Source organism: Cheilinus undulatus, linkage group 4, assembly GCF_018320785.1.
Source record: "Cheilinus undulatus linkage group 4, ASM1832078v1, whole genome shotgun sequence".
Lineage (NCBI taxonomy): Eukaryota > Metazoa > Chordata > Actinopteri > Labriformes > Labridae > Cheilinus > Cheilinus undulatus.
This window is the reverse complement of record NC_054868.1, coordinates 24,091,319-24,110,975: the sequence shown is the minus strand read 5'-3', so window position 1 is coordinate 24,110,975 and position 19,657 is coordinate 24,091,319. Positions and strand designations below refer to the sequence as shown.

General features: G+C 37.8%; 1 protein-coding gene across 1 annotated transcript in view; it reads left to right on the top strand.

Annotated features, from left to right (window-relative positions):
* prkcaa (protein kinase C, alpha, a) overlaps positions 1-19,657 on the top strand; it is a 250,857-nt gene that overhangs the window by 167,702 nt on the left and 63,498 nt on the right. Inside the window, exons 9-13 of the mRNA XM_041784712.1 lie at positions 7,271-7,414; positions 7,531-7,704; positions 10,523-10,614; positions 12,040-12,102; positions 12,433-12,571. Of these exons, the coding sequence (XP_041640646.1) occupies positions 7,271-7,414; positions 7,531-7,704; positions 10,523-10,614; positions 12,040-12,102; positions 12,433-12,571 (612 nt within the window). The remainder of the gene's footprint in view (positions 1-7,270; positions 7,415-7,530; positions 7,705-10,522; positions 10,615-12,039; positions 12,103-12,432; positions 12,572-19,657) is intronic.

Below are 19,657 nucleotides of genomic sequence, written 5' to 3'. Positions count from 1 at the left end.
TAAAACGGGTATTTGCAATCTGTGAAAGTTTTCGAAACCTAAAACACTAAAAAAAATCAAGCTTTGCCTCCAAAGCTAAGATTTACCTCATCTTTATGTCCTAAAATGTTTCATCCAATTTGCTTTTTCTAAATCGCTATTTTCAACTCTGTGGCCTCAAGTACTTGCTTATTTTTTCTCCTCATAAACCCTTCTGTGGTTCTCTTCCTTTTCTCCCCCTAGCCTCCTGCTCCCTCCTGTGTGCTTGGTGAGACTTATACTGTACAGATGCTTCTTCATCCTGTGTCACATGTTCATATTTAATGCAAGAGTTTCTCTCTTCCTCTCTCCCCTTCCTCCCCCTGCTCTCAGGACTGCCAAATAAGCTTTAATTTAAAGGTAGCTCCTTTCCTCTCCTCTCCTCTGGTCTTGTATTGTTGTGATAACATGCACGGGGCATTTCCAGACTTTTCTGAGCGTCGTGCCCCAACAAGTTGCATATACATCCCTTTATTTATACGCCTGTAGTTTATACAAAAAGACAAACAGTTCACATAGACAAACTCAGAACAGCCATTCCATGCAAGTATCACAGTGTTTATGGGAAATGCTAATGTGCAGCACCGTCCCTAGAAGGGCTTCTGATAGTTAAAATTGGAAATCTTAGCGTCTTTGACCCTTCAGTGTCTACAGTCATCAAATTTACCTAAGCTTAAATATCAGTGTTTCATACAAATATTAAAAACCTGTGTATAATCTGTAACTTTCAAACATCACAATATAATGGCAATGTTATTTCCCTGCTTCACTTTCTAGGGACACAAACAAGATGATTTTTGTCCAAAGTCAAAATTTTAATTAATTATTTACCAATGAAATGCAAAGAAAGCTACTAACAGCGTGTTGCAGAATTGCATAAAAAGTTGATTTTAATGGAAGTACCGCCCCTGACCAGGCAAATAGCCAATCATAGCCAACCTTCTGGACATGCCCCTGATAACATGTTCCTTCACCCCTCCTCATGTCTGACCATTCTTGGCTTTGAGCTGCAGGAAAAAAAGATCCATTTTCCAGCAGTTTATCCTGGATGAGGGTTGTTTAAGCAAACGTTTTTTAAAAATCAGCTGAGATGATTGGAATCAGTGGATGTTTGTGCACATTTGTACTTTAGTTAGTCAGTCCTCTACTTCTGCAGTGCCCTTTTAATACCTGAAAAAACTCAGCTTTTCTTCAGTTGTCTGTACACTACAGGGCTGGCTGGTGCATTAAGCTCCAGGGGAAGGTGCAGTTTCTCACATAGAATATATATATTTTTTAAATTGGCGATGCACAATATTTGTTTTTTTGATGATATCTGATATCTGATATTTCCAAACTCATTCTAGCCCATAAGGATACAGATAGATGCATACCCTTTTTACTGTAAAGAATGTCAAGTGTCTCTTGTGCAAAGAGAGGCTGAGTCAAGCGGAGACAGTCTGAAGCTCGTTTTATGTTTGGTCGTTTTATATGTAATTCACACCCTTAGGAGAAAAGCACTGCCATAAGCAGGCAGAGAGTAGCAGAGAATGCAGTAAATTTGTATGTGAAGCAGTACTTGGATTAAATATGAATAATTGATACAAACTCATCAGAAAACCAGTGATTAATCGTGATTCATTTAAAGGTAGCTGACAGTGCTAATTACAATCAAAAGAATTTAGAAAATACTAAAAACACAAATAAATAGAAAACCCTTTAACAATGAAAATTTAGAAGGTAACTTGTCTTTAATTCAGGACAGATACCATTATTGTATTTTTGTAAGTTGATCTGGTTTCATCAGTCAAAGCATAAATGGGGTTCCACATTGATTCTATACTTTAATGTTTGAAAAAGTTTGATGCCAGAACCCCAGATTTATGTTATCAGTTATCTTCCAGTTGGTGGCAATAATTATTTTAGCTCTCATAAAATCAGCAGGCAATCTATTTCTTGAAGTCTGGCCAACATTTATCATCCATATAGTTCAGAATACATAAATAGGGGTCTGAAGAGATGTTCACTGGAAAAATTCTAAGTCAAGCTTGCTTCCAAAAAAATGGTATTTCAAAGCATTTCTATTTTATATGGAAGTACATGCATTTGTCTTTGTCACAGTGCCAACATATGTCAGTATCATTTCGGTGCATACACCTGAGTTTTCAAGGGGTATAATATGTCGTCTTAATAAATAAATTTGAAGTTATTGTTTTATTCTGTGCATAGTAAAATGTTCTGTTTATTTTCTTGTCCAAATGTTAGGGTCTAAGCTCTCTTCTTGGTCGTGTTGACTGGAAAAATGACCAAGAAAAGTACCCTTTGGTACATTTCTGCGTTGAGCCTTCATCAGGGAGTGGTTTTTGACTTCCAGATGGAGGCTCAATGCCAAAATGTGTCTACATTTTTATGTTAAGGTCAACATGACCATGCAGTGAAAATTAAAGTGTTTTAATTGTTTCAAGAGTGTGCCTTGGACATTTTCCTATTGATTTATTTGTTAAAAAACTGTTAGTCTGGTGGCTGAATGAGCAACCGAAATGATAAACAACTAAAGGGCTGTGCAGTGACCTGTCATTCATAATACTGCTGAAGTGAATGGTAGAGAATGCTATTGTTTAAAAAAAATTGATTACAACATCATTATATAAACTGCTCAAAGAATGATTTTCTCATTTTTATTATATAAGAAAGGTATTAAGCCTGTAAGTCCATTTCTATCAGCTGTCCTGTCCAGAGTTCCTCACCGCTTCCTCAGAGTTTATCAGGAGTTCGTAGTAAATCCTAGCAGCTGTTTTTAGTAGCCACTCATTTCTCTGCATGTTTGATCTTGTTTGTATCTGTCTGTGACCCTCTGCCTGTCCATGTTTGTTTTCATTATTCTCACTTCAGGTCTCACCTGGAAGCCTTCTCCATGTTTAAAAATATTTTCTTAGCACTTGTTGAAGCTTTTCCTGTCACATCTTCTACACCTGTGGAGTTGACCAGAACAGATTACAACAGATCAGATCATTCAGACCTTGTGACGATGGATTACTGAATTATTATGCCTCATTTCAGAGTCATCTGACAGGAGGAAGTGAGACAAACACATTTATGACCACTAGGTGTCAGCATTGATCTGAAATTCATTTCCCAACGTGTTGCTAGAGCGATAAGTGAGTGCCCTTATGTGTTTGTGAGTGGGTGTGCTGTTGTGGCCTTCATCATTGTGCTTTTAAGGTAACACTTTTTTCTTTTCCACCCACAAATTGTCACCTTGCTTCTTATTCATACTCATAGACTTGGTTCCCACACATTTTAATTCTGATGATTCTCACTCTCATCTGTAGATTCTGTTTTTCTTCCCTTTATTTCTCTTCATATTTTCATGCCTTCAAAGGCCCAGACACTGAAATCAACCATTATTTCATTCATCTTTTGTTTGTTTATGTTTATGAGCTGAAATCTTTGCATCCTCTCTCAACTTTTTGCACAGACTCAGCCGGTTTTTATGGCCTTTTCTTATAGTGTAAGTGTTTTTAGTGAGTTGGCCCTTTTGGCTCCCTCTCCCTGTGGTTTCAGGACCAAGCAGTTGTGGAAGACACTGATAAGGTGCGTCTTAAAGGAAGGAAGTAAGGTTGCTGTTCGCTCGGCTCAGCCAGGCTACTTTCACTGGCTAAAGCTTACAGGTGTGCTGTGATCTGCTGCGTCTGATCTGCTTTGTTTTTCTCTGTGGTCCCTGCCATTAACCAAACTAAAGCTGCTCGGTAGTGTTTGTATCTTTTAATATTTCTCAGATTTTTTGTGTGAGATACTTGTAAATAATAAAGTGGTTTCAAAGGAATGCTAAAGTGATTCCATATGGTGCAACATGACAGTGACAGCATTTAAAATGTCAGCTTGTTTTGGATGATGCGTCTCTTGGCAATGAGCTTATTTGGCAGAGCCTCCAAGTGAAGTTGATTTTTCACAAGATATTTATTTTACCCAGTATTAAGGATAAGGTAAACATAATATTTTCCTTATCATGTTATGCAATTGCTTGATATGTGTGAACTTCATTGGCTAGATTTGTGTTAGACCCTTCCAGCCAGAAATGAGAAAGTAATTTTAACAAGCTGATATCTGTTTGCTGCAATTTCTATAAAAAAAGTATTCACCCACTTATATTTTTTCCCTTTAATTGGTTCTATAAACCAGTAATGGTTAATATAATGTGGCATTTTTGATTTTTTTTTTTTTTGAACAAAAACTCTTTAATTTCAAAGTGAAAAAAGATTTCTACAAAGTTAATTCAATTGAATAAAAACATGCAAGGTAAAATAAGTGACTGCATATTCACCCCCTAAAGTGACTGACATAATTCAACAGGTCCAGCCAGTTGGTGCTAGTAGTCTCACAATCAATGAAATGAGGATCAGCTGAGTGCAGTGAATGTGTCTGAAGTGATTGTAGTATAAAGACGCCTGTCTCTGGAAGGTCCAGTCAATGGTAAATCAATATTCCTGGCTACCATTACACCATGAAGACAAAAGAACACTTCAAGCAACTCAGAGAAAAGCTTATTGAATAGTTTAAGTCTGAGGACTGACAAAAAAAAATTCCAAGGTGCTGAACATTCCCAGGAGTTCAGTTAAATCCATCATCTAGATCCAGCCGTCCTCACAAACTGAGTGACTGTGCAAGAAGGAGACTAGTGAGAGGGGTCACCAAGATATTTATGACTACTCAGAAGGAGTTACAAGCTTCAGCAGCTGAGATGTGAGAGACTCTGCATACAATAACCGCTGCCTGGGTTCTTCACCAGTCAAAGCTTTATGGGAGAGTGGCAAAGAGAAAGCCACCCTTGAAGAAAACTCAAACTAAATCTCAACTAGAGTTTGCCAAAAGGCATGTGGGAGACGCCATGGTCAAGTGGAAGAAAGTTCTTTGGTCTGATGAGACCAAAATGATGCTTTATGGCTTCAGACACCACAAACACACCATCTTCACTGTTAAGCATGGTGATGGTAGAATCATGCTGTGGGGATGCTTCTCAGCAGCTGGCTCTGGAATGCTTGTAAAGGTAGAGGGTAAAATGGATGCAGAGAAATAAAGGAATTTCCTGGAAAATCTGTTTTCACTTTGACATTAAAGAATTTTTTGTAAAACACCCATGAAACACCTATGTGGTGAATACTTTTAAAGGCACTGTACATTCTTTGCTGATGCTGTGTAGTATGCGGCTATAGATTTTAGACATGATTTTGAGGTTCAACATGACTTAAGAGTTCAGTTCTGCCACTACTGAGAGGGAACAATGGAAGCCTTGGTTGGGGTTGTGTTCAAGGAAGCATTGATAGAAACATAGATTTGTGTTGAATTTGTTGTTTAGTCTTGAAGTTATGAATTTTTCAGTAGGATGCATTGTTCTTTAAAGCTTGCTGGAGCATCTTGACATGCTGTGAGATTTAGCATGAATTTGGCATGATACAGGAAGAGAATATTTTTGCAGAAATGGATAAAAAAAAGGGGCTCATTTCGGTCAGACATGCATGCAAACATGAGCTGCAGGTATTTTTTTTCTTCATAACTTAATGTTGTTGGAACAAGGTGTATAGATAGGTTTAAGTGATGTCAATTTTTTTCACCTTTTCATGTCTGGTGATTTCAGTTTTCATTCCAAAATGATGTAGCCTTTTTCGGTTGCATCCTGAAAGTCTACAGGTGTTTCTTTTTAATAAGAAGAGTAATGTGCGTTAGTTGCAAATCTTTTAACTTAAATATATTTATTTCCATTGTTGCTACCGTGTGTGGTAATATGTTTTGATTATAGTTCCATCTTGTATTTAATGGGGCAAAAGTAATCAGTAAACTTATGGGGATATTTCTGTATTTTTGAAGCTGGGTTGTTTAAGGTACTTGACAATAGTAATGGCATTAGCCTCTTAAGAGTTCAGTCTGTGCTGCCCTTTTAAGACAAGCACAAGGGGTACCAGCAGGGATGCTAGGCAATTCAGCCGTGCAGATGGGTATAGTTTCTCTACATAATTTAAGGAGTGTTAGGTAAAACTGGGCCAAAAAACAGTGTTGGTTTAAATGTATGCCACTTTGAAAAAAAAAAAAAGACATTATTTTGTGCTGCATCTTTTGTTTCATGTTCCGCCACCTTAGCCTACCTCCATATTCCGTTCAGGTCTGCGTGCTTTAACAGAAACAACAGCAACAGCGTAAACTAAAACCAATCATTTCAGCTCTGTTTTTCACTTCAACAGCTGACACAGTGTTTTCATAAGGTAAATGTATCATCCCAACTGTAGCTTGTCTAATTATCAGCCATTATAGGGATAAAGCCACAACCATAATCTTACATGGATGACTAATGCCAATTCAGCTCTTCTGGTCGGGGTCAGTTTTTCCAATTTATTATCTAAAAATTTAAGAAGGTGTGTAAAACACCAGTGTTCAGTAAGCCGGGGAACTCTGGATGGGGAGTGATGCAGGCTGTAGGTGTCTGTGATTCAATATCCTCTTATCAGAAGTATCCTGAAGACATGTTGGAACTAAGTCCTGCTTATGACCCCTAAGTCTCCATCTGCACTTGTTGTTCCTCTGTGTACCCTGGTTCATAAAAATATCCCCTTGGATTCACAGTAAACAGTATGTCATTGTCATTTAAGTCAAAATAATTAATTTTTTATTCTGTTTTTGTTTTGTCTGTTGTCCAACACATGTTTTTTGGCCAATTGTTACCTCAGATTGGCTCAGTGACACAGAGAAGCAGTACCCGTCTGCAGCACTGTTTAGTCTATTGCACGTGCTCCCAGCATGCTCTCTCCATAAAGTAGCACTCAAATCTCTGGAGGCTATAGCCATATAGGCTGCAGGCTATAGGCTATAGCAATGGCATTATAATCCGATTGCTATTGCCAAATACCCAGCATCAAAAATACCCAAATATCCATTTAGGTTAATTATCTGTTTGTAAGGATATTTGTGTTTATCTCCTCTGAAAGACACCATAGTCTCATTTCATTTCATCCATTTTGAATTCTCATTATAAATCAGTGAATTGGAGTTGTGGTGGTGTAAATGAATAGTGTGAATGTGTGAGCAGATGTAGATGACTTTTCAGGAATTCAGTTCAATTATACTGAATTATTTGTGTACTTGAAGTGATATCCATCACAATGAAGACCACTCCAATACATTTAACTCATAACCTTAAAAAGTAAAGTCTATATGGGTCTTTCTCAATCTGCATGACAAAATATGCATATCTAATATTCAGCCTTTTAATCTCTGAGTGTAGAAAGCCAAGCTTGGCCCGGGTAAGAAGGCGATCACAGAGACGGACGATGGGCACTCCACTCAGATACCTTCCAACAGCCTGGACCAGGTCAAGCTCAGCGACTTCTCCTTCCTGGCTGTGCTGGGTAAAGGAAGCTTTGGAAAGGTGAGGCAGCTAAAAATAAAGTGGAATCTTCATTGCAACCATTGACATGGGATCTAAAGGAACAAGAAACCATTCTTTTCTTACCTCCCTATAATCTCTTTTCTTTCCCTCCGAAGGTGATGCTGGCTGAGATGAAGGCCACAGAGGAACTATATGCAATAAAGATCCTGAAAAAGGACGTGGTGATCCAGGATGATGATGTTGAGTGTACCATGGTGGAGAAGAGGGTTCTGGCTCAACAGGACAAGCCACCTTTCCTCACACATCTCCACTCATGCTTCCAAACTGTGGTAGGTAGAAGAACAGGCTGCTGAATCCACGCCAGGATGAGTCACTCAAGTTTAGGTCATCTAAATTCATAAATGAGCTTTTAGCCATGGACCTTAGTCATAAGGTTTTTTAGATAGCAGATAAGGACATCTGCTGTGACAAGTGCTGTTAAAAAAAGGGGAGACAAACAAAGCCCAATTATAAAGTCTTTTGAGTGTGTGTGTGCATGTTTGTATGAGCTGAGTCATGAAAGAACCAGACTACACGACCTAAGGGCTCATGCTGGATGAGTGGATTTCCTGCATGCACTTGAACATGGCAGAGACAATTCACCCATTCAATTAAGTATTTTTTTTATGTAGATTTATTCCAATGTAGCTTGTGCAGCTACACTCCCCCTGCAAAAAATATATTACAACAGTGAGGCCAATTCCTTTATTTTTGCTGTAGACTGAAAAAATTTGGGTTTAACATCAAAAGATGAATATGAGACAAGAGATCAGCATTTCAGCTTTTTTTCCAGGTGTTTACATCTGGATCTGATGCACAATTTAAAACAGACTGAAGTGAATAAGAATTAGTATGGAGTTGGAGTATGGAGTATGGAGTATTGGAAATCCTTTTCTTGCAATACCTGCATCAAGTTTGTGATCCACAGACATCACCAAACTTTAGCATTCTTCTTTTGTGATGCTTTTCCAGGCTTTCACCACAGCCTCTTTCAGTTTTTGTTTTGGTGGGTTGCTCCCTTCAGTCTCCTCTTTAGCAGGTTAAATGCATGCTTTATAGGGTTTAGATCTGCAGAATGACTTGGTCAATCTAAAACTTTCCACTTCTTGCCTTTGATGAACTTCTTTGTTGTTTTGGCAGTGTGTTTTGGGTCATTATCTTGCTGCATGATGAAGGATCTCACAATCAGTTTGGTTGCTTCTTTCTTTAAATAAATAAAGACAATTTATTTCTGCAGAATTATGAGTTCATTTCTGCTACCATCATGTGTTACATCATCAATGAAGATTAAAGAGCAGGCAAGCTTGTATGTTTGGGATCATGAGCAGACCCTTTCTTTCTCCAAACTTTGGTCTTTCCACCACTTTAGTAAAGGTTCATCTTTGTCCCATCAGTCCATAAAACTTTGTCCCAGAATTTTTGAGGGTGATCTCTATACTTTTTAGCAAATTCCAGCCTGGCCTTCCTGTTCTTCTTACTAATGAGTGGTTTGCATCTTCTGGTGTAGCCTCTGTACTTTTGTTCTTTAAGTCTTCTGTGAACAGTAGATGGTGAAACCTTCACTCCTGTCCTCTGGAGGTTGTTGCTGATGTCACTAACAGTTGTTTTAGGGTCTTTCTTTACAGCTCTCACAATGTTTCTGTCATCAAATACAGTGCTGCTGTTTTCCTTGGTCTACTCATTCACAACTGTTACTAAGTACACCAATGGTTTCTTTCTTCTTCAGGACATTCCTAATTGTTGTACTGTTTGTGCAATGGCTTTGATTGATTTTTTTCACCCATAGACATCTCTCTGGTTTTCTTGTTGGTTACACCTAAACTGAGCGTAGACATTCAGCACTGTTTATTGTTTGAATAATCGATGTCATTGGACACACCTGGGCAACAAAATACAACTGTCAGTCACATGTTCCACTACCTTTGCTTACATGAAGCAAAGCACAAAAGGTGCTATCTTCTAAGTTGTTTATCAGATCCAGATCCAGAAATACTAACAATTGCTGCAAGGCTTTGGCCAGCAAAGGAGGCAGACATGTTATGCCTTGTAGTGACACATTTAATGTCGGTTTTTCCAATTTTGCATGACAACATTTTTTTTTGTCAAATTTGGTTCATAGAAGACTCTCACTATAACATGCTGTCTGGGCAGAACAAATCATGTGTTTTGAATAATTATTCATGTAGCTATAGACGCTAAAAGGTTTGAACTGTCAGTAGTGCGACCACAGCTTGTCTGGTTTTGTATATGAGACTAAACATTCATTCATGAATACATATGCATGTGTTCAGGTTCCCACAAGTCATGTTTTACATTTGTTTTGCTAAGACAGCATGTTAGAGTAAAGGTCTTGTAAGTTCAGGGTTCAGATCTGCTGTGTCACAAGCAGTGAACCTGATTTGGGGTCAGCATTGCCTCCAGTGAAACTCTGTCACTGTGTGAGTTTTTTTTTCTTCCGTGTTGCCATTAAGGGACTGTCAAATTCAGCTGACTTAGTGTCGGGCCAAGCTTGTCTTGAGATGTAAGGAACCAGCGCTGTTAGACAAAGAGAATACATCCTGACAGATGTCTGGGTTCACTGTTTTCTGTTTCCATGAAACGCTTTGTGGTGGGCTTTCTAGGTCACCTTGTTACAGAAAGTGTAGCGGAATGCTGAAAGGACCCAGACAGTGAGTTTTAGGGAGACAATACCAAATAGGATTTTTTTCTGTTTTGAGCATTGTTAGAGACAAGAAAGATTTTATATAGAATAATTTGTGTTTACATGTACTCATATTAGCTGACACTAGAACATATTTACTGGTATATAGAGATCTTTCTTAATTGGAAAGAACACCAGGTGTCTCCTGTGCAAAGAGTGGCAGAGTCAAGCAAAGCTGAGAGAGGAGTAGACAGTCTGGTAGTTGTTTTAAATTTGAGGCTTCATTCAAAATGGTCAGGGCCCATAATGGACTACATATACATGATGGTAAACTTGTATATTTTACCAATATTTGAGGCCACTAAATATGTGTGTTGTATGCATTTTTTTTTCTTTCTCTTTCTGTACCACATGACCCATATCTTACTAAAATATCCTTTCCACTCTGTCTATTTCTTTGACAACAGGATCGTCTGTACTTTGTCATGGAGTATGTGAATGGAGGAGACCTCATGTACCATATCCAGCAAGTGGGCAAGTTCAAGGAACCTCAGGCGGTGTAAGACCATTCATCAGCAAATAAAGTGATTTAATTTGTACTGTTAGAATAAAATAAACCTTTTAAGAACTTTAAATTATTCTATTTATAACATAAAAATAAAGCTGCAAAGCAAGGTTGATATACAGTAGCTAATAAAAACTAGAGGAATGTTAAAAACTCAAATGTTCATATCATTTTAATTAACCCAAACTAAAATTTAGGCTTTACAATAAAAAACCTGAAAAATAACAAACTGCATTGTCTACTTACAAAACTAACTAAAATTAAACAAAAGATAAATACAAAATATCCTTAGCTTTAGTCTTTGACACGTGTCTCAGGCACTGTGATTTACGTCTTGAATGAGCGTGATCATTGCAGAAGACAGATGCGTTATTTTTTTAAACAATATTTTCTAACCAAGTGATCATCAACTGGTGGCCCGGGGACCATTTCAGGTCCCTCAGAGCTTCCCATCCAACCCCAAAAAGATGATTCAATTCAGAAAAATGTCTTTAAATTTCTAGAGCTATCAAATAAACCCCAAAACAATCAAGATTACAACAGTTTTATCAGGAAAGACTTAAAGTCTGATCTACTTTTTTCACAGAAATCTCCCTTTCAGCTTTTATAAGTAAATTTTATGTTAATGATTAAATTTTACAAGTAAATATGATGTTAATTCTTAAATATTACTTACATTTTAAAGAAAATACAAATACTAATAAAAAGATATGTTATTTGGACAGAATTATTTATTTAGTTTTAGTTAATATAAAAGTCTGGCCCCCAAAGTGCCTGTCACAATGAAATCTGACCCTTTTGAAAATGTTGTTCATGAGTGAATAGCATGTTTTTACATGTTCACCAGCATATCTTCAATGATCATTCCTACTTTAAAATAGTCTGGTCTGATTTGATCATTCAAGACTCCACACATTGGTATTTTAAGGTCTTGAGTTTTATTCAAACTTCAGATTTTGATAAATAAAGTGAAAAGCGTTGCAGTTAAAAAAAAAAGTAGCCTATTTGAATGTATTTTTAAATGATGTCTAATTTTTCTGGCTCTTTTGGGTTTTGCCCCTGACAAGTATCCCATTTTGCTGTAAAAACCAATGCTAATATTTGTAAAAAAAAAATAAACTAAAATGACACATTTTTGTAAAATTAAAATTAAAATCAACAAATAAACCAGCACTGAAGATAAAAAAGTAAGTTGAAAACAAAAAGTGAAAATGAAAAAGAAAATTCAAAACCGTTGTAAATTTTCTCAAGATGTCACCAAAGTAAAATTATTCAAGCTGCAATACTTATGCAGCTTTAATAATTATATTTCAGTTTCACAAAAACACAAATACTATGATTATCTCTGCATCAGTATTAGAAGTTTTCTTACAGTTTGAAAATGTTTTTTTATCATGTGTTGTGTGGTTGTCATGGCAGGTTCTATGCAGCAGAGATCGCTGTTGGTCTTTTCTTCCTGCACTTTAAAGGAGTCATATATAGGTAAGTATAAACTAGCATACCTAACACAAATTAATTGCTCAATTTAAATCCTGCAATTCTCATTGAAAAATGTTGTCACATTTTATTTAGATTTAAAGAGCTTTTTCATATGTTTTCTTCTTTCTTGTTTTCTGAATCACCTAGTTTTATGAGCTCTTTTTTTAGGAACACCTTACAGAGATTGTTTTTTTTCCTGTATTGTGAGTAGTGAAAGCTACCCTCTGAGCTAAATCTAAGAGAAAAGTCCAGATCTTTTGGGAAATAGCAGCATCTTTTGTTGTTTCAGTTTTTGTTGTTTCAGTTTTTGTCAAGTTTTTTTTTCCTTTTCAGGGATTTAAAGTTGGACAATGTGATGCTGGACTCAGAGGGACACATAAAGATTGCTGACTTTGGCATGTGCAAGGAGAACATGGTCGAGGGAGTGACCACACGCACTTTCTGCGGTACTCCAGACTACATCGCACCAGAGGTAAGGACAGACATGGAGGGATGTGTGCTTTGTTTGTTTGTTTGTTTATATGTATGCATCTCTTGGTGGTAAGGTCATCTCTGTCACTGTCTGGTCTGAGCCTGTGTCACCCTTGTGCTTCAGATTAAGGTCACTGCCTCAGGAAAGACACAAACACACGCGTACTAGAACGCTCTGGTGACGTAAGAATATAAATCAGAGAGATGCCAAGAGGGTCGGCAAGCAGATCTAAATTTAACCAAAACAAACAAGCTGTGGTCTCTTTGAGTCCCAGTGGATTTCACAGTCTGAGATTTGTTAATCCAGAATTTGCCTGCATTCAATTTTTGCTAAAATAACCCAGTTCAATGCAAAACTGTGACTTTTAATTTTCTACCCCTATTTAGGGCCATAATCATGTTATTTGCTGAGACAGATATGCAGATATTTAGCTCAAATGCATGCTGTAACCAACCACTTAATACGTTCTTATTGCTATATGTGTCTTTAAATCACATCAATTTATAGCACACAAGTCTTCTGCCAGCTGAGGTGGGAACTTTGGTGTGATGTTATAGCCCTTATTCCTGAAATAAAGGGGCAGAAAATAAAAAGTCACAGTTATCTAAATGGTTTAAACCTGACTGCTGCAAATATGTTACTAGTTGTTGGAGTGATGCATATTTCAGTACAGTAACCACAATGAAACTATGCTGATTAGCTTTAAAAACTAAAAAATCTTTTAAAAGACAAAAAAATCTGATTTGGGTATTGATTAATAGAACTTGGCAAGCATTTGTAGCCCACCTTTGACACTCTAAATCTTGCAGTATAGGGTAGAGATGTGAATCTTTCATGAACTCAGGATTCATTTTGATTCTGATACTCGATTCGAGTCAGCTTTGATTTTCAATACAAACCAGTTATTGAGTCCCAATGCATTCCCTGTTTCTTTTTAAGAGGTGATCATTTCACCACAATCCAGTCTGCTGTTGAGCTCTAGGTAGTAATTTGACACAAAAATCTATATAAAATGTGCTCAAGATGATGCCTTATTAGCCTATTCTTTGAATTATCAGCTAATCACAATGATGTGAAGACACAAAGGAAAACCTGAAACAAAGATAACATTAATATGTTTTACAATTGCTAAAGTAATAATAGTCTGAACACAATTTATAAGTTTGATGAAGAAAAGTATTTTTTAGAAACTTATCAGTACAAAAGATAAATCAAAAGCCTTCACTGTTGACAATGCTATAAGAGAGCAGGTGTTATGGTTTAACCAGTATCCATGTTAACAACATTACAACATTAGGATAAAATATCCATTAGTTTCAGTCACATTTTAGTCAGCTGAGAGTCAGAAGAGCTACAGATGTGTTGTGTTTAAACAGTGTTTAATAATACTAATAAATGGTTTGCTGTCCTCAAACTGTCTGCTGCTTAAAACACACTTCAGATGACATAAGGTATGTTTAAAAATATTGGTTGTGGGACATTTTGAATAGGTTCTGAGTCATAGAATTTAATGATTGCAATTTTGACCCAAATCAGTTCTTTTCCAGCAATTCTAATCAAGGGCATCAGGCAAAATTCAAGAAAATGTTGTGATGGTGACAAATTTAAAGACAAATAATTATCCATTCATACACTTTTGGCTTCATTTTTAATGTAATAATTGGTTTAACTCTGAGTTTTGTAAACTATCTATTAGGGATGTCACCCCTAATAAGTTGATAAACAAAAGTGTAGCTACCGATAGATAATGACCAGGTAAAGTATAGATAATTTAATGATATTTTCTGTCTCTTAATTGAATTATTAGTGTCTTTGATTTCAACCAAAGTAGAAAAAAATGAAGATGTTTTATTCCTCTAGCACTGACACTCTTTGCCCTACTCGTAACAGCAACTAAGTCTCTGTTTAATACTGGGCTGGGATATTGATTGTCTCTAAAGAATATATGGCTGACTGTGAGGTTAATTCCATCCCACAAACACAAGGTGGACATGCTGTGACTGCCCAGAGCCCAGCTGACACTAATGCATACACCAGGGATGACACAGCAGGAGGGGCAGAGCCAGTGCACACAGTTAATGTCACACACTTTATGCCGAGTCACACTCACTTATTACACAGTCACATGCATGACTGTGTGACATTCTTCATACATGGGTAGATATCAGTATGCACACATGCCCTCAGTGAACATACAAATACTGTAATGCACAGATTTGCACAAAGACACACAAAAATAATTCAGAGTGGAGGTTGACCTTAAAAACTGGCTCACAGTGGTGACATTTTCAAAGATAATCGGGCAGTGCTCCCTAAATTGTGTGTGACAGAATGATCAACTTGAAATTTGTTCACTAGCTTAATTTGACCTCAAGGGTTGGACACATGCTTCATAAAATTAACTTTTATCAGTCAGTTTCATTCATACAGTATCTCTGTGTTTGTTCAGTCTGATTTAAGTAGATGCACTTTTTAAGCCATGTGAAGCAGTTAAAGCAGTCAAGGATATGCTTTCGGCCTGTATTGATTCTTCCTGGACTCTGCATTGGGCTTTGTTTAAATGACATTTGTCTCACGAACAAACTTTCAAAGTGAGACACCTGTGCAGTAACATGACATGCCAGATAGACTGTTTCATATTCATTGCATGGATATTTTTCACATTCATCTGGGAAAGCTCCCACAGAAAACGTTTGGGAAAGGCAGGACTTTGCAAAAATTATTGGAAGGAAATTAAAGGATGTTCTGTCTGCAACAGTCATGACGGGCCAATCAGAGTGACAAGACAAAATTATGTTGTATGTATCCAGTTCTCTTGAGCTGACAGGCTAGCGCCACTGTAGATTGTAAATGGTGAAGCTTCTTGGTGAATGAAATGGCTGCCAAGGCCAGTTGGGGAGACGTGTAAAAACATCTCTGCAAAGACAAGCTTTCAGTGTGGCTTAATGCTCTTATTTGAATAAGTGTGGTCCATTTCCAATGCAGTTTTTCTATAGTTAATAGCCACCAATGCAGCAACCATTGGATACATCTGCAGTCCTAACCCATAACAACTGCAAACTCATGCTGAAGCAGACCGAAAGAGGAGCAATAAAATATTTTCTGTCATAAAAAGCCTTCAGTGTTGCTCTCTGTCTTTGTTTTAATAGAAAAAAGGCCAGTTCTGACAAAAAAAAAAGCCAGAGCTAATCACTCCACTAGCAGCCATTGTATACAACCACTCACAGTATAACTAACCCCTCCCCCCATAACTCTCAAACTCATGCTGAAGCAGGTCAGCAGTAGAGCATTTAGTGTTGTTTTTATTATTTATTACATACTGAAACGTGGTCCAGTTCTAGTAAAACTGTAGCTTGGATGTAGCTGTAGCTATACTACAGCTAAATCCAAGGTAATCCCCGCACTGGAGGTAGCTATTGCAAACCGCTGTTAGTCCAACGAAACCCCGCCCATAGCTACCGCCTTCTTCTCCTCAAATGATGCCGATTGGTCCGTACAATGCTCTGTTCAGCACAGACGTGCGGATTGAAGCTTTTCAAGATGGAGATTTGCCTGATGACAGAGATGGAGTCTGGCAAACCTATCTGCTTATTAGCCTGTTTTATAATGATCTTGCCCCCTTTTTTCCCAGTTTTAGAAAGCAAAACGTTATTGGGACACCACAATCAATTTGCATTGGATCAAATCGAACCAAATCTTTCTGTGTCTTAATGAGTCATTAGTGAAACAAGTCATTGCATGTCAAATCATTTTGAGGAGGAGAGATTCACACCCCTACTCCTTGGTCATCGTGGTGAATAGAGACACTTTGTTTATCTGGTGTCCCAGGCTTAGTGGTAATATGATACTCCATATCACTTGCTGTAAAGTATATGTTTATGTTTATATGAGATTACACATTAAGGTCACTTCCAAAGCATAGCTATGTTTGCATTTTGTTCATATTGATATGTGTGAGCAAGCTATGTGATGAGAATTTTTCACACTTCTTTTCTTATGCACACCTGCCCACATGATCACAGGTCTATTGGTGTGGGAAAACATTTTGATGTAGCAGAGGTTCCCTTAGCTATCAGCAAACATGTGACAGTTCCTGCTGCTTGTTGACACACACAAAAAATTGCATGCTGCCTGGTTTACTTTGACCTATTTAGCCAGTCATTGGAAGCTCCTGTCTGGGAGGAATGCTCTCACTGATGTGAGTTTCATACCTCAGTGAATTTAACACAGAGAGGAGATGGATAGGAAGAAAGAGAGAGATAAAGAGAACAAAAAAGGCAATATTAGGTAGGGACTGAGCAGAAAGGGACTGAAGAGAACAGTCGCTGAGGGGCGGAAAGAGAAAGTGAGAATTCAAAGGTGACAGAGCAGCCTAATAGTGGCTCCACGTGGCTTTCCAGGAGAGCATTTGAGGATATGAAGCTGTATGACACGGGCCGTTTCCCTCTCCGCCCTAGTTAGTCCCCACTGTGATGAGGCATGGGTGTCCACTTTCATTTATTTTCTCTCTCTGTGGGCTGAAACAGGGTAGTGCGTTATGCTGAGATGATGGAGGACACATTTAGAAAAAGAATAATGTAAAGATGCTGGAGACTCAGTGAAACTAGACCTGTGTTTATAAGGATATTGTTCACTAATAACAAAAGTACTTTGCTGTGTATTTTTTATTGGATGTTATGGAAAAATAAGTTTCTTGGCAGGCTCATCCATCCGATGGAGTTTATTTCACATTTTCAGGAGAAGTACTCCTTCTTGTTTTTTTTTCTTAGATCAGAGCTATTAGTAGTCCCACAATCTCACTTTTGCTAAAGTTTGCGAGCTTAGAAAAAGTCAGCGGGGAAGAGGAAAGTGCAAACAAGGGAAGTGAGTTCATTTGAGTGAGGTGCAAATGAAACAGAAACACACAGAGAGCAAACCAGCAGGCATTCTGCAAACATAATGGAAGCCTCTAAAAACTCAGGGTGGGAACTATCCTTTATATTCAACAGCAGAAATAGTGGAATTTTAAAATGCAATAGAAAGGATGTGTGGTTAAGTGCAGAAATTACTAGATTAATCGCAGGTAATTTTTTTCATCTTTTGACAGCACCACTTCAACTGCATGTTTTCTCCAATGCAGTAAGTGCAATCCTTCCCAAAGTGTAGGCCAGAGCCCCCCTGGTGGGCCTAAAGGTACTGAAGGGTGGGCTGCAAGAGGTCATTTACATACATGGGCGTAGCAAAGGGAGGAAAAGGGTACTGATTACCCAGACCCACAGTAGGGAGGGGCCTTTGAGAAGTCTGCAATAAAAAGTGCTCTTTTTTTCTAGTAATTAGTGTCATTATTAAATAAAAATTGAGTAAATGAATCGGTCAACAGACTGAAATTTGAATCGAGAGTAAAGTGAAATACTGGGGGGCCCTGCTCCTCCCTTAAAAATGTCCAGCGCTGCAAATAATGCAAGTCAATTTAACCATAGTAAAAATGTTGCTCATAAATCTGGAAATTATGGTACAAAAATACATTAAACCACATAGATATTTGTAAAAATGATGCAACATTTGTTGCTTGACTAGCTGGTTAAAGGGGGGCCTTGTGTATCTTCTGTCTGGGGGGCCTAAATCTTTAACTACACCCATGTTTACATAAACTAAAAACAAGAAAAAATATATGTTTTTTAAATTCCAATTGTAAATGATCATGAAACACTTGATGACATGTTATTATTTAAAGTTTCAAAAGTGGCAAAAACACAGCCAGATCAGGTTTTGTTATGGTTTCATTTCATTTATGCAATGCTGTGTTTTAAAAATATACTTGTTTTGACTTTGTTGCCCTTATTTTAATAAGACAGCTGAAGAGAGACTAGAAATATGGGGAAAGAGAGTGATGAAAGCATGCCTAGAACAGCGTCGGGATTTGGATATGAATCAACAGCAGGTGCATTGAGGACTTCAGCCTCTGTATATGGGTTCCTTTGAGGGCTTGGTGACTGCCTGAAATTTATATCACAGTATGTTTTTCTGCTCTTTGAGCTAATGGTATTATACTACGGTATTACAAGTTTAAAATCATATATTTAAATACTTATTTAGGTAAACCCCCCTTCTTCCTCTAAAACAAGCCTGTGATGGCATATTCACTCATTTCAGAGCATTCACTTATTTGTAACAACACCTGTAAGTTTAATTTCTCTCCTACTCTCCTGACAAGCTGCTACTGACAACACATTTCCTAATGTGGCGTTCACAATAAAAGCACTCCATCAAAATAACAACTACAGACTTTTATTGTGCTGAACTTGAAGTCAACAGCATGTTAATCATTGATCTAACGTCGCTCTAGTAGAGGTGCTGGTAAGTGTACAGAGTAACCATATTAACAGCTTTCTCCAGCCTTGTTTAACTCCACACCCTATTTCTGTGACACATCATGGGCTTCAAACACGTAAGTCATGAGTAACAACACACCGCGGGGCTAAAGTAAAAACCGAGGTTGATCCATCCCAGCCCACAGCTTGTGTTAAAGCTCCAGACAGGCCAACAGAGACACTGCACAAATGAGCACACTCGCTGTAATGGGTGACATTAGGCTTGTTACCTGGCGGCTCTTTAGTGTCAGAGCATAATACACGGACTGATGGACTCAGACTGAGCTGTCGTCTGTAATCTATCACTCTGCTACGCATTGATTATACCTCGTGTGCACCACAGCAAAATGTATGCATTTAACGTAGTGATGAAAGTGCTGAAAAAGTACATTCTGTGACAAAATTTTAACAATAATGGTATTTGGTACTGGTTAACCACCTGTCACTAGTGCCTGCTTTACCAACTGAGCTAAACCAGTGCCCTTGCTAGGCTTATTTTGACAACCTTAGAGCAGATAGAGCCTAACACCCCTTTTAGATCTTTGGCACCCCCCCCCCCCCCAAAGGGGTCTTGGACCCCAGGTTTGGGGACCAGTAAGCTGGTTGATGATCTAAATAAGCATGTTCTTGCAACAAAGATATTCAATCGGCCCACCACAACTCCACTATTTTGCCTGCTTCTCTTTTAGCCAAAAGCCAGTTTGAGTCAGCTTTTTCAAAATGGCATTCACCATCA